This window comes from Hypanus sabinus, chromosome X2 (genome assembly GCF_030144855.1).
Source record: "Hypanus sabinus isolate sHypSab1 chromosome X2, sHypSab1.hap1, whole genome shotgun sequence".
Classification (NCBI taxonomy): Eukaryota; Metazoa; Chordata; class Chondrichthyes; order Myliobatiformes; family Dasyatidae; genus Hypanus; species Hypanus sabinus.
This window is the reverse complement of record NC_082739.1, coordinates 38952584-38966997: the sequence shown is the minus strand read 5'-3', so window position 1 is coordinate 38966997 and position 14414 is coordinate 38952584. Positions and strand designations below refer to the sequence as shown.

General features: G+C 41.6%; 1 protein-coding gene across 2 annotated transcripts in view; it reads right to left on the bottom strand.

The window, feature by feature from the left end:
* LOC132385262 (endothelial cell-selective adhesion molecule-like) overlaps window positions 1-14414 on the bottom strand; it is a 121963-nt gene that overhangs the window by 91867 nt on the left and 15682 nt on the right. Inside the window, exon 1 of one of the 2 annotated variants that reach the window (XM_059957279.1) lies at window positions 908-1098. The exons of the other annotated variant lie outside the window; for it this stretch is intronic. Within the exon in view, the coding sequence (XP_059813262.1) occupies window positions 908-1001 (94 nt within the window). The 5' untranslated portion in view covers window positions 1002-1098. Of the gene's footprint in view, window positions 1-907; window positions 1099-14414 lie in introns of those variants that run through there. 2 annotated transcript variants of the gene reach the window in all.

Below are 14414 nucleotides of genomic sequence, written 5' to 3'. Positions count from 1 at the left end.
GAGCGAGATCAGTCAGAAGGTCGAGTGCACCCTGCATTCAATGCCAGAAAGACCAAGGAATTGATTGTGGACTTTAGGAAGGGAAAGTCGATGAAACACACATCAGTCCTCAAAAAGGAATCAGCAGTGGAAAGGGTGAGTAGTTTCAAGTTCCTGAGTGTCAACATCGCTGAAGATCTATGGTGGGGCCCAACATATGCAATTACAAAGAAGGCACAACAGCTGCTATATTTTAGGAGTTTGAGGAGACTTGGCATATCTGCAAAAACTCCAGCAAATTCCTACATATGTACTGGTTGGATCACCATCTGACGTGGACGGAACACTACACAGGATCGGAAAAAGCTGCAGAAAGTTGCAAGCTCAGCCAATTCCATCATGGGCATTCACCTCCGCAGGAAGTGCTTCTGGAAATACAGAGCAACATACAAAATTCTAGAGACTATTGTGAACAGGTTCTAACAAACGTCAATCATGTGTGCTTGTGTGGCAGTTAAACGCACAGTGCTTAGGATGAACAGCTTTTAAATAGCATCAGTTGCATGTGTTTTTGCTCAAAAAATAGTGATTTTTGTCACTGATAGTTGCCAAAAAAAATTAGTAAGGCAATTCAGAACTATTTAGTTCACTGCAGTTTCAAGCGTTCAGGCTTGGAAATGCCAGAAACAACTGGGAGTTAAAATGAAATGATTTCACCACTCAACAACAACTATGAAAAATTTGAAGATATCAACATTCAAGATGATTGACACCTTTGGTCCCCACCCAACGCTCAGCTCTCACCTGTGACTGGAAGCAGATCTTTGCATGTGACAGTGGCCACAGCCCGGCACACCGCTTTGAAAGGCAGGCTAAACCAGTTGAGGGTAATCAGTAGGCCTCGTACCCTGCTGAAATAGGAACATACCTGGCTGAGCGTGGGAAGTCAGTTCCAGCGGACTGAGTGGATGAGATCTACAGTGAGATCGAATGAGCAGGAAGGGGGCTCTGCAACGTTCCATAGACAGCAAAGGGCATGATGAGACACGGAACTCGAGGTTATCCACTGCAACAAAGGAAGACCCCAATTGTGACGTCTACTCATACCACTGGACCCGGGTTTCCGAGGTTGAGAGAGTGGAACAGCCTAGTCCCAGTGCAATGGCTATTCCTCTTTCCCGTAAACATCGTTGGATGTAACAGAAAACCACCAGTAATATTGGTAATGTTCTAAATCATTCTGTGTTTGATTGAAATATCTAACTTGGTACTCAGCTAAGCAGTAGTTGTTTTTTTTTTATATATCTTTTTAACTATTTCCATGAAACTTCGAATTGGGGCAGCCACTTAATTGGGTCAAAATGTACTGGTCCCAATTAACCAGCATCCACTATATGTGCTAGTTCACAAGTGAAATGGCCACTGTAAATCAGCAATGAAGCCTCAAGTTGGGTATAATTAATAGGAACGTGAAGAGTATAAAATGAGTTTGGTCAACTAGATTTTTTTATGTGCACAGTATGGTGAGGTACCAGAACAGTGGAAAACTTGCTTGCAGCAGTATCACAGACACAGAGATTCAAACAAAACTTAGGATATAAATTATGTACTTGTATTCTATACAAAATGAAGTAAACGACTGTGCAAAAAAAAACACCATGAGAAGCAAGTCCATGGTAGTGCAAGAAACACAATGTTCTGTTGCTGAGGAAGTGTTAGCGTTGTGCAGGTCAGCTCATTAACCTGATTGGTTGTAGGAAAGTAGCTGTCCCTGAACCTAGTGGCATGAGACGTCAAGTTTCTGTCCAACTAATACTGCATCAGCCTATGACTGTCCTGTTCAAGTTTTCCCAAGTGTGTTGATTCCAATAATTTGGAAACAAAACTATCTTTTGTTTTCAGCTCAATATTTGACTGCTTTATCTATATAAAGGATTGTTGAAGATGAAACGAATCCACAGAAATAATTTCATGATAAGAACACATATTATTTCAGTGACTTTCACATAAAGAAAATTTTGCCACTGGTAGGGATGCAAGTGGGAGGGATCATGTCATGGGAAAGCACAATCTGAAAGGCTGTCATTCGTTGCCCACTGAAATTGAGGTCAATAGCTGTGGGACCAAACCTCCCCTGAGAGCAGCTCTTGGCTAGGTGTCAAGTCACAGAACTACATCACTAACCTCATCCTTCTCAAAATGCAAACTTCAGTCCTGCATCTCCCCTGAGAATACTGAAGAATCCTACAATCTATGACCAGATTAACCTCCTGCTGAAACAACTGTACAAAAAATGTACAATGAACATAATGAGGCGTTCATGTGAAATATCTCTATCAACTGCACAACAGGTATCAATTACTTAACATGGTATGAATTATAGACAAGAAAACATTTTTTCTGATAATACTCCACAGTAGCCACAGCGAGTGAGATTACAAAATGGCTGTCATCAAACCAACTTCAGAAACCTGAAATTGATGCAAATCCATCAAGACTACCCACACCCTGTCCGTCCGATAGGATTTGGGGAATAAATATAATCAGCAAAACAACAAATTGCCTTTTCTAATTGAAAACACCGTTCTGAAAGTGAGGGGGAAGCAAATACCACACTACTTTTCAGACGGGAATTGTTGGAAAGATGGAAAATGCATTGCCGCTTTATCGGGATAAAAAGCAAAGGATAGCACAGGCATGACAGGCTGAATGGAATTGCTTTGGTTTCTATGACAACATCGGAACGGCTTTGTAACCCTTCATTTTGTTTTCACTCAGTGCTGTAGCTCTGGCATAAAAATATATTTTGTATTTCAAGATATTTGTTGTGTGTTGTAGATTCAGCCATCATACTCTCACACATTCCCGGTTAGAAGTTATCTTCCAGTTAGTGAGATTAACTTAGTTTCATGTTTATCTATTCCAAATACATACAGCTTTAAAATGTATAAAAATATAGAAATGTTTACAAATCTCAGAGCAAATGACTTCGAATATTTAGTAGAACCTCATAGGAACTGTTGGACCATGGATGTCTATGGTGTGGATTACCACTGGGTGAGTGTCCAGACTGCAGTAAATAGAAACACCAAGGCTCACAAACACTATATGATGTGAAAATTCTGTTCATTTTCGGTGACTTCATGTAATTTGATTATTATCATAGAATTCCATCATTCTGGGAATGCTCATGCTATTAAGAAGCAGTCTGAAGAATTACAATGGATATTTTTAACTTCCTGGGAAAGAAGCATGAGGATTTTACAGACATTAAAGGGGCAAGAATTCCCCTGGAAAATCAAAATAAATTACTTAAATACAGCTGTGGTTTGACGTTGACAGGAAGTAGCATTGTAGTGACACTGTCCCATTTCTGATCGCCTGTGAGTTTGTAACTACACTGCAACAAGTTGAGAGGCAAATCCAGAATTGTGAGCCCAATCTGACCCAGACTAAGAGGCTGATTGTGTTCTGCAAGAAGCTACCATGCATAACCTCTATTAACATACAACTCCAGTGCAATGTGGAAGCTAAGTGCAGAAAGAGTTTGGGGGGTGGTCCATCCAACTGTAAGCACCACTTGTTATATCAAAAGGGGTGAGAAAAATGGACATTGATTCTCAAGGTTACTTGCCAAGAACAAATCCCTGCAGATGGGGGTTGGAGCATTATTTGTAGCCTCCAATATAACTAGAGTACAGCAGCCGTGTACAATGTAAGATGCAAGAAGATCAAGCTAGAACACAATTACGAAAGGGCAGTACAATGCAAAAGGCAGTCAACCAAGTCCTCAAAATAAAGTTACCCCTTATTCCCTGCATTTTCCAAGAACACAGCACAGAAACATCCTTCAAACCACCAAGTGCACACTAACCATCAAGCATTCATCTGTATATAGATCCCATTTTTTAAATTCTTCTCCACATGCCCATCAATCTCCCTCCTCCCTCAGATTCTTCTACTTACTCATACACCAGGGGCAATTTACAGGTACTACCTAACCTACAAACCCGCACTTCTTCGGGATGTGGCGAGAAACTGGAGCGCCCGGGAGAAACTCATAGTCGCAAGGAGAATGGGCAAACTCCGCACTGGACAGCGCCAGAGGTGAGAATTGAATCTTCGTGCTGAAAATGCGAGGCAGCAGTTCTACTAGCTGTGTGCCATCCTCCTGAAATACTCAGATACAGCCCAAGAAATACCTATACAGCCACTCTGGTCTGTTCCACTATTTAATAATCATGGCTGATCTTCATACTTATTCACCTTCATACCCAACCTCCATTACCCCTCATGGGATTAATATCAAGAAACCTATTCCTCTCAGCTTTGTATATGCCTTGTATACCCACAACCCTCTGGAGATACAGATGTGCAGCCTGTACAAAGGAATTTCTAATCTCAATCCCAGCTAGTTGAATCCTTATCCTTTGATTATGCCCCTCATCCTAGAGTCTCCAACTGGAGAGAGAGGAACGAATCCTACTGTGCTCTCTTGCACACCTCAAGTGAGGTCACCTTTCATTCTTCTAAGGTTTGTTCCTGTTCCACCACTTCTCAGCCAATTGGTCTCTTTTGCTGATTGTCTTAAACCTGCCTGAAGCCTGCAACCTTTGGAAACGGTTTCTCCTTACTTTGTTATGGACTCTCATAACCTTGAGGACCTCTGCTGAACTTCCTGTTAAAGGTCTCTGCTCTAAGGAGAATTCCAGCTTCTCATCCCATTAAGTGCACCAAGAATGAAAAGAAAATAAAGTAGCAACATTGCTAAGAAATAAAGAAGTTGAACTATACAGATGGGAAGAACATTATTTATTTGAATGGCTAAGGGAAGAAACACGCCTAATTAACTAATTGTTGAGTACTTCACTCAGGCTGCAATCTTAGTTACACCCATGTGTTCTTCACCATAGAAGGAAGTGAATTTCAATCAGCCCTGCGTGCCACAAACCAATCAATCAAACAGCTTCCACAAGCAGCAAGATGAAACGTACCAACTCAAAATTTCTATAATAGTACCTTTGAAACCTTACTGCCAGAACAGAAGGTGGCCAACAGACCACCATCTGCAAGTTGCCAAATCACATCCACTTGAAAATATACCGGTAACCATTCAAAATCCTGGCACTCCCTACTCAATTGTGCTATGCAAGTACCTTCACTCCACCAACTACAGCACTCTGGGCCAACAGATTGCCAACTCATTTATGGATGGATTATTAATTCCAGCAAGGTGAACTGAGCTGAAATCAACACAGACACAAGAACTGAGGGGCGGCACATGGCTTACTTAATGTGACGAGCAGCTGGAATTCTCCTTAGAGCAGAGACCTTCAACGGTCTGTGGCCCAACACTTTATAGTTCACAGTTGAACCCAGGTTCGATTCCAACAACTGCCTGTAAGAAATGCTCCCCTTGACTGCGTGGGCTTTCTCTGGATATTCCGGTTTTCTCCCACAGTCCAAAGCCATACCATTTGATAGGTTAATTGGTTATTATAAATTGTCCCATGATTAGGCTAGGATTAAATCCAGGACGATTGCTGGGCGGCATGACTCAAAGAGGCAGAAGGGCTTATTCTGCGCTATTATTTAATAAGCTAAATTAATAAATTATGCAGATGCCTGAAATCCAAAGAAACATATACAAAATGTTGGAGGAACTTAGCAGGTCAAGCAGCATCCATGGAGATGAAGAAATAGTCGACATTTCAGGCTGACACCCTTCTTCAGGACTGGAAAGGAAGAGGGAAGATGCCAAAATAAAAAGTTGAGGGGAGGGGAAGGAAGATAGCTGGAAGGTGATTGGTGAAGCCAGATGTATGGAAAAGGTAAAGGACTGGAGAAGGAACCTGATTGGACAGGAGAGTGGACCACAGGAGAAAGGGTGGAAGGAGGGGCACCAGGGGGAGGTGATAGGCGGATGAGGAGAGGTAAGAGGCCAAGAAGGAGGGAGGGGGAGGGTGTTTTTTTTTCACTGAAAAGAGAAATCAGTATTCATACCATCAACACATAGATGTCCTCCTAGAGGACCACAGCCTTGTCATAGGGTTTGGAGGCTTACATGCCTCAATGACCTGGAGAGCTATGTTGGCTGGAGTCAGGGCATGACTGACATTAGTGAAAACCGAGAGGAAGCGACTGACCCGATGAAGGGAGCCCTGAACACGGCTGGAGATGGAGGACCTTCATTGCTGCCCTAAACGCCAACAACATAACAGGCAGTAAGAACAACACATAGATGTGTGTAATGCCAAAAAAAAACTATTTACCAAGTAAATCCCATTAAGGTACAGGACTGTTAAAAGGGTGAGACGATGACGAGAAAGATTAAGATGATCAGATTAATTTAGAGATCACAGCCAACAAATTCTGCCATTGCTCATCTGTCAACTTGACACTGAGACAAACCTTTGCAGCTGAATGGAAAGACAGCTGGTTTGATAAAAAGAACAGAGTTGTCCTCAACTGGATAATCAATGCTGGCTCACTGTTGCAATCATTACCTCTCAGGCAAAATATTTTTGTCCAAGCCTAGCCTAAAACTAATGGTGGTACACCAGTACAGGATCGAGGAACTGTTGCACTATCTATGGTAATCCCTTGAATTAAATACAAAGCAAAGCTCCAATTGTCCATATCCTGGCTTAGATTTAGCCCTCAACTAACATCCCTAATAAATGAGAGAGACCTGTTGCGCAGGTTGACTCTGTGGTTAAGTCGCCATACAGTGCATTCGCCTTCATCAATCATGGGATTGAGTTTAAGAGCCGAGAGGTAATATTGCAGCTATATAGGACCCTGGTCAGACCCCACTTGGAGTACTGTGCTCAATTCTGGTCGCCTCACTACAGGAAGGATGTGGAAGCCATAGAAAGGGTGCAGAGGAGACTTACAAGGATGTTGCCTGGATTGGGGAGCATGCCTTATGAGAATAGGTTGAGTGAATTCAGCCTTTTCTCCTTGGAGCGACAGAGGATGAGAGGTGACCTGATAGAGGTGTATAAGATGACGAGAGGCATTGATTGTGTAGATAGTCAGAGGCTTTTTTTTTCCCTAGGGCTGAAACGGCTAGCACGAGAGGGCACAGTTTTAAGGTGCTTGGAAGTAGGTACAGAGGAGATGTCGGGGTAAGTTTTTTTTTTAAAAACGCAGAGAGTGGTGAGTGTGTGGAATGGGCTGCCGGCGATGGTGGTGGAGGCGGATACAATAGGGTCTTTTAAGAGGCTCCTGGATAGGTACATGGAGCTTAGAAAAATAGAGGGCTAGGGGTAACCCTAGGTAATTTCTGAGGTAACAACATATTCAGCACATCTTTGTGGACCAAAGGGCCTGTATTGTGCTGTAGGTTTTCTGTGTTTCTGAATATTGTGAATTATGTGGTTACATATTTCCTTGTTCTCTGCATGATCTTGCTGTGCACAGATTGACTACTCCATCCAAATAATACAGACAATTGCTGTAAAGAACTTTGGAACACTCTGAAGATATGAATGCTGTTAAATCAAAACACCTTTCAGTTCACATCAGTATATCCTTCCTGCCTCATGTACTTATTTAGTCTTCTTAAACACACCTAACCAATTCCCTCAACTACTTCACCTGACAGCAAATATCCCTTTCCAATCTTTGGGTGAAGAATTATCATCCAAATCTACACCAGACTCCTAATTATAATCTTCTATTTAGGACCTCATTTCCTGTTTTACTCACAAATGGAAATATCATTAGATCTATGACCCTTAAAAATTCTATTAGGTCACCCATGAGGGTTTCTTTCCTCAAAAAGAGTCCTAGCCAATTCAGTATTCCCTGTTTTTCAATTCCATCAATGCAGGAATAAACCCAAACCCTTTTGAATACCAAATGTACTTGCTGCATCAAATGGTGGTTATTTACTCTCTAAGCTTCTCAATTATTTTCAACAATATTCAGAAGTATATGGTCTCCTTATTAAACCTCGCAAAGTGTTAACCTCCCACTTCAATGCATTGAAATTAATTTTTTAATTAAATCTCTTTCTATGTTTATTGATGGTATGTTAATGTCACTGTACCTTTTTTTAATTAAATAAACCCTTCTAAACATGTTATCTGTAAGTTTGAAATTGTACTTCCAATTCCACAGGCAAATTAGTTTACATAAAGTGAGGCTTTGTGCTATTTACCATTCTCAATAATTATTTTGACACTTTTTTTGGTCCACTTGTAGCCAACTTACTATACATCTTCTTACATATATCTTACTGTACATCCATTCCCTTTCCTTCAGCTCCCAACATTCATAAGACTACTATGCAGCCCCAAACATTATTTCTTTAAAAAGCTGAAACTATATTACAACTACCATATTGTCTACCATTTCTATATTATTTAAGATTGTTCAGGTTGTTATAGCCGGGGATGGTAGTGAGGATAAGCTCCCACTCCCTATTAAATGCTCCCAATGGTGTGTGCCTCAAATAGCCTCTGACAACCAAGTCCAGTTCCTGGCTTTCATGTGTGGCTCACCTACTAAGCTTGGTGGAACCGTTTCTACTGACAGGAGAAGGGGCAAAGGATGGTTACTGCCCCATAAAACCACTTGCTTTGGGCAGATGGGGCTCGTCAGCTGTGATAGGCCGCTCATCTAGGAGAAGGAAAACTGATCTCAAACCTCCGCTGCCTTGAGGCTGTACCCACTCACGGGGAAGGCTTTGGGAGTAAACCCCAAGGGAAAATTCCAGAGCTGGAGTCCCTAAGGCATTCCTACATTGAGTTCAATGCTGACTGGCAACTCCTGCGATGCTGCTGGTACCGAACTGTATCGGTCTCTGCCGTTCCTTTGGGTTCATCAGATGCATGGAGAGGGTGAGCTTGCTCTCCACATTGTACTGCCCTGGCTTGCGTATCTAGACAGCTAGGATGCAATGAGCATGGTTGACCCTAACCGAGGAAGGCCTCACTCACTCACATTTTATAATATGGACTCCACTGTAATGCAACAGTATTACAGCTGGGGGCGATCCAGAATTCAGAGTTCACTTCTGGTGCCATTCTGTCTTACAGTATATCGTCCCCAAGGAATGCGTGAGTTTTCCCTGGGTAGGTTAATTGGTCATTGCTAATTGTCCCGTGATTAGGTTAGGGTTAATTGGGGTTGTGGGTGTTGCTGGGACAGCATGGCTTGAAGGGCCAGAAGGGCCTACTCCAAGCTGTATCACTAAATAAAATAATTTTTCCACATGTCCTTCTACCTCTATTGATTTACAAAGTTATAAAACCTAACAAAAAAGTTACCATCCTAATGTTCTGCTTCCACCCTCCATTTAGGGGGTACTTGTATTAGAATTAGCCTCGGCTAGTTTGTCTTATTCCAAACGGGTCAAAAGGCTCTTGTGGAGATCTTGATGCTACCTAGATCTTTAGAAATCTTGGCTGATGTTTTGGAAGGCAGCTTTGCACTAATGTAGACCATGATTCAGAATGGGCGCAATTAACAGGAAAATTATTCTGGGAGCAGTCATTGCATAAGTAAGAATGTCTGAAAAGCATATGTAATTTTTTGTCCTTCTATGGATGTACAGCAAATAGATCACCACTCTGCTACTCTGGCAGGTATGAGTGTTGAACCATCCCTGAATGAATGCTTCAACTCAATCATATGTGGAAGTCTGCTTTTGTGTGCATGGAAAATGGAAAATATGAAAGCCAAATTTAATTCAGAGCTGCATGGATTGTGATCAAATAAAAAGCATTTTGTATGTGTGAATTATGTATGTTGGCCTCTCGTCCACATTGAAGAAAGGGTCTGTTTTCAATAGGTTTGATGGCAAATCTGCCAAGTGAATATGAAGGAAATCTACATTCCCAAATCAACATATAGTTACCCATCAAAAGAGGTCTTGATTATTTTTTCCTTCACACGGCAAAAATGTAAAATAAATTTAAAAGCAGAGGCAATTATTATAACTCACCCATTTGTAACTCGGACTGATGCCCGTCACTAGAATCAGACACAGGGTTTTGAAGCTACTTAAGCATGTAGCCACTTCAGTTTATACTTCGCCACGCCATCAAAAAATGTTATGCCATCAGTTTTTTTTTCCAAAAACAGTTCTGATTTTATGCCATAAGTTAACATTTGAGTTGGTGCGGGAATATTTACGACGTTATACTTTAAACATGTCAGGAAGTATATGGCAGGGAAAGAGAAGGCTAGGATTGGCTGGTTCAGGCCAGCTGGTTTGATGAGTGAACAAGGGGGCTGAGGACAAGGACTGAGGATGAGAACTAGGATTAAATAGACTGCAGGTGATGAGAGTGGGACGAGCAGCAGATCAATCCTTTTAGCTGGGTGGAGAATGGAATGTGCCCACATGTGCACGCTGGGAGGTGTCAGCGGGAGCAGGCCTGACAAAATGTTCCTCATTGGCCACCAAAGGCTTTGGGATATCCCAAAGGAGTGGTAAAAGGTGCTATGTTTATGTTAATCCTTCCTTTCCCGGTGACTTTGAAACTGAAGATGACAATTTTGTGACACTGTATCATCTAAACTTGGAAAGTACAAGATTTGATGCTCATGTCCATATGTGGATAGCTCCATGGCAGATTTGGCAAAGCAGGTTCAAGAACCAAATGGCCTACACCTGCTCCTAACTCCTACCTTTCTATGTACTGGCAAGAGTGGTGAGCTTGAGCAACCACCTTCTATAGGAGGCTGTGCTCTATGACTATGACCAGAAAAGTCCTCTCAGCTTCCTTGTCCCTTCTGGCAATTTTGTCAATTTTATCAGTGATTCAATAGCCCTTTGACACTCCTCATGTACAAAGAATAGCCAGCAGTTAGAATGAATCTTAACTGTTTGTCTGGAAAATAGTTAAGGCTTCCATTCAAAGGTTTGAGAAAAATATTCACATTGAAAGATTGAATAACAAGTTCTAAGCCCTTCTTCATATGGACATGATCTGTAAACTATTTATATTATTGGAAATTGTCAGCAGTTTTCAACCTGTGCGGTCTTGTTACCGTCACCCATTAAATATCATATGAGGGGTGATTGATAAGTTTGTGGCCTAAGGTAGAAGGAGTCAATTTTAGAAAACCTAGCACATTTGTTTTTCAACATAGTCCCCTCCCCTACATTTACACACTTAGTCCAGCGGTCATGGACCATACGGATCTTGGACCTTCAGAGAGTGTCTACAGTGGGGGGAGGGGGGGGGGTGGGGGGTGATTGATAAGTTTGTGGCCTAAGGTGGAAGGAGAGGAGTTATACAGCTCTCGTTACATGCATGTACAGTTCAACTCTTTCAGTGATTATGCATAAAGTTTGAAGTTAATAACTCATCTCCTTCTACTTTAGGCCACGAACATCAATCACCCCTGCTGTGGATGTCCAAGACACTGACTTCTACAAAGAAGGGATCCACATGACCACTGGACTAAGTGTGTAAATGTAGGAGGGGACTATGTTGAAAAATAAATGTGCCAGGTTTTCTAAAATTCACTCCTTCTACCTTTGGCCACAAACTTATCAATCACCCCTCATATATCACCAGAAGCACATAAATCACTTCTGGAGACGAGGGGAAAATACTCTAGGCGTGATGATTAATTTAAAGGTGCAAGCATGCTGTATTTAAGAGTAATTGAGTAGCAGGACAGTGCCTATTATGCTGCAATGACTGCAAGTTGCTCAAGTAAATTTAAATTCTATAAGGATGGGGTGAAAAATCACAGAAATCCACACCAAAAGCAAGCTAGAATTAGCTACCATTGTTTGACAGTAAAATGTTGATATCACCCATCAATCTGCAAGGATTAGTTCCAAATGTAATTACAATGTACTCGCCCTATTTCAGTCAATACACTTTAATCCATGAACTAAATGTTTTTCCAATGTTTATTTCAATAAAATTATCTATGCGGCTGTGAAAATTCAGCAGTCTCCACTTTATCCCTTGAAATTAATCTTTACCAAGTTGGAATATGGGTGATGAGATAGGTTCAGGAAAAAAAATGTGGGATTAGGAATCATCCTGGGATATGCTCTTTCAATATCCTTAGGACTGAGTAATAAATACCGACTCTCCATAGAGAGAAACCAGAAACTCGCTGATAGTGTCAATAACCAATGTTTGAAATGTAAAATATGCAGAGCAAGTGTGGAGCCAATAATGATGTCTGCTTTGAAGTAGCAATGTAATAAAAAGCAGGCTGAACAGTTCGTAGACTTTTCACAGGCTCATGTTATGTTAAATCCACTAAACTAGAATTTGACCGAGTGTCAGATGAAGAAAAATATGACACAAAGTGAATGTACAGACATTTTTATTTCTCATTTCTTAATTTTTCGTACCCTCACGATGTCCCAGATCAGAAGTGGAGGCAAGCAGCAGAAACACGTCTTGCAGCCTGTCCCACAGGCGGTGGTGAGGTGCTATCAGTCTGTGGCTAAACACTTGCAGAATACCAGGAGTGATGAGGTAATGAATCCCCCTCCCTGTTTAAAGAAGTGGGCACCTCCTGGTACTCTGCAAACATTAGATATTTAGCCAAAACTGACTGCAAGGAGTTTCACTATATAGCATAACAGTCAGTAAAGAAACAGTGCTACCATTAAAGTCAGGAAGTGTTAATCTGTTGCCAAGTGAGTTCGGCTTCAGTTTCTGCACACTTAAGCCGCATTCTGAGTGATTCATTCTTAATAAGAAATGTTCAGGGATGGTTCATTGAGTGTTCTAGGTTTGGGGTGGAGCGGGAAGGGTGCAAGGAGAAAAGACTTCCATTCCCAAACAGCAGCTTGACTAAGCATTAGGGTTGGGGAAGGAAACTTCCCCAATTTCTTAGTGACTCTGTGCAGAAAGGTGCAAATAAGGACATCAGACCGTGGCAGGATTAGGTTTATCAGTGGTGCGCCTGTAGGATTGATCTCTTCCTTTGCACCTTCTCCTCCCCCCCCCCCCCCCATTTACAATGGGCAAGAGATCAAATATTATGATCACTACATAGTCTGTGGGCATCCTTAACCAAAATAATGGCAATTACAAAGGCAGCTCTTTCACAATGCTCAACATAAATATACCCCTGGGAATTAAGAACAGAAACAAGGAATTGGCAAATAATTTACACCAATAATTTGTACTATTCTTCACAATACCTTACAAATATCCCAAGAAAGACAGATGGGCTTGTTTCAAATAGCACTGAGGAACCATAAAGTTCATATCATGAGGGACAAAATGTCAGAAAAACTAATGGGACTAAAGGCAGACAGGTTACCAGGATCCAATTGCCTTTGCACAAGCGTTTGAAAGGAAATAGCAGCAGATAGAGTAAAACCTTTGGTTGATGGTTTTTAAAACTCACTCATTTTCAGACACAAGAGATTCTGCAGATGCTGGAACTCATGAGCCACACACACAGAATGCTGGAGGAACTCAGCAGATCAGCCATCTTTTATGGAGGGGAATAAAGAGAACATTTCTGGCTGAGACCCTTCATCAGATCTGAAAAGGAAATGGGCGGAAGGCTGAATAAGAAGGCGGGTGGAAATGGAGGAGTACAAGCTGCCAGGTGATAGGGAAGGCCTGGAGGTGTGTTGATGGGGGAAGGGGGATAAGGCTAGAGGCTGGGAGGTGAGAAGTATAAGAGCTAAAGGCCTCATTTCCAAGAGGGTTACAGTGGACATGACTCACTTGTTCAAGTGAGGGAGATAAAAAGGAAGAGATGTTCGATGAGCATCTATTGTTGCTAAGATGCCAGAGTCTATAAGTCTAGGAAGAAGTAAGTAGTCATTTAGAGCTTAGCCATTTGTGAGATGGGCTTGAATGGGGGAGGGGGGGCATAACTACAAAATAAGGGACAGTCATTTAAAACTTGTGGTGAATCTTTTTATATCTCTACCCCAGAGAGTTGTGAAGTTGAGATTATTGGGGATACTTAAAGAGACAGAAGATATTTTTTTGAAATGTCAGGGAATTGAGGCCTGTATGGAATTTGCAGTGAAACGGAGTTGCAGCCTGGATGCAACTATGAATTGTTGGACAAAGCTTGAGGGGCCGGGTGGCCTAGTCCTGCTCCTGTTTTCTTGCGTACTGTACAATGGCATGTCCCCACTAAAGTAAGCACAAATAACCACTCTGCTCCTGCAGATATGATTCCACACTTTACAGAGTCTGTTGATGTGAAAAGTATGAAACACAGGCACTTCCATATTACTGTTTGACTAACTAAATACGCCAACTGCAGGAGATAGCACCAACATTTTTGCTATTATGCTGTATACAATTCTCTAATCTTTGTTCCTGGTAGTTTTTCAATGTCTAAATAAACACAAAACTCTACTGATTTTTTACTTCATTGCAAAGAAATGGCTATTTTACTGTCTCTTTACCTACTCCTCCCTCCTGCATCATTACTCATGACATGAGGAAAAAACAGAATCCAGGATA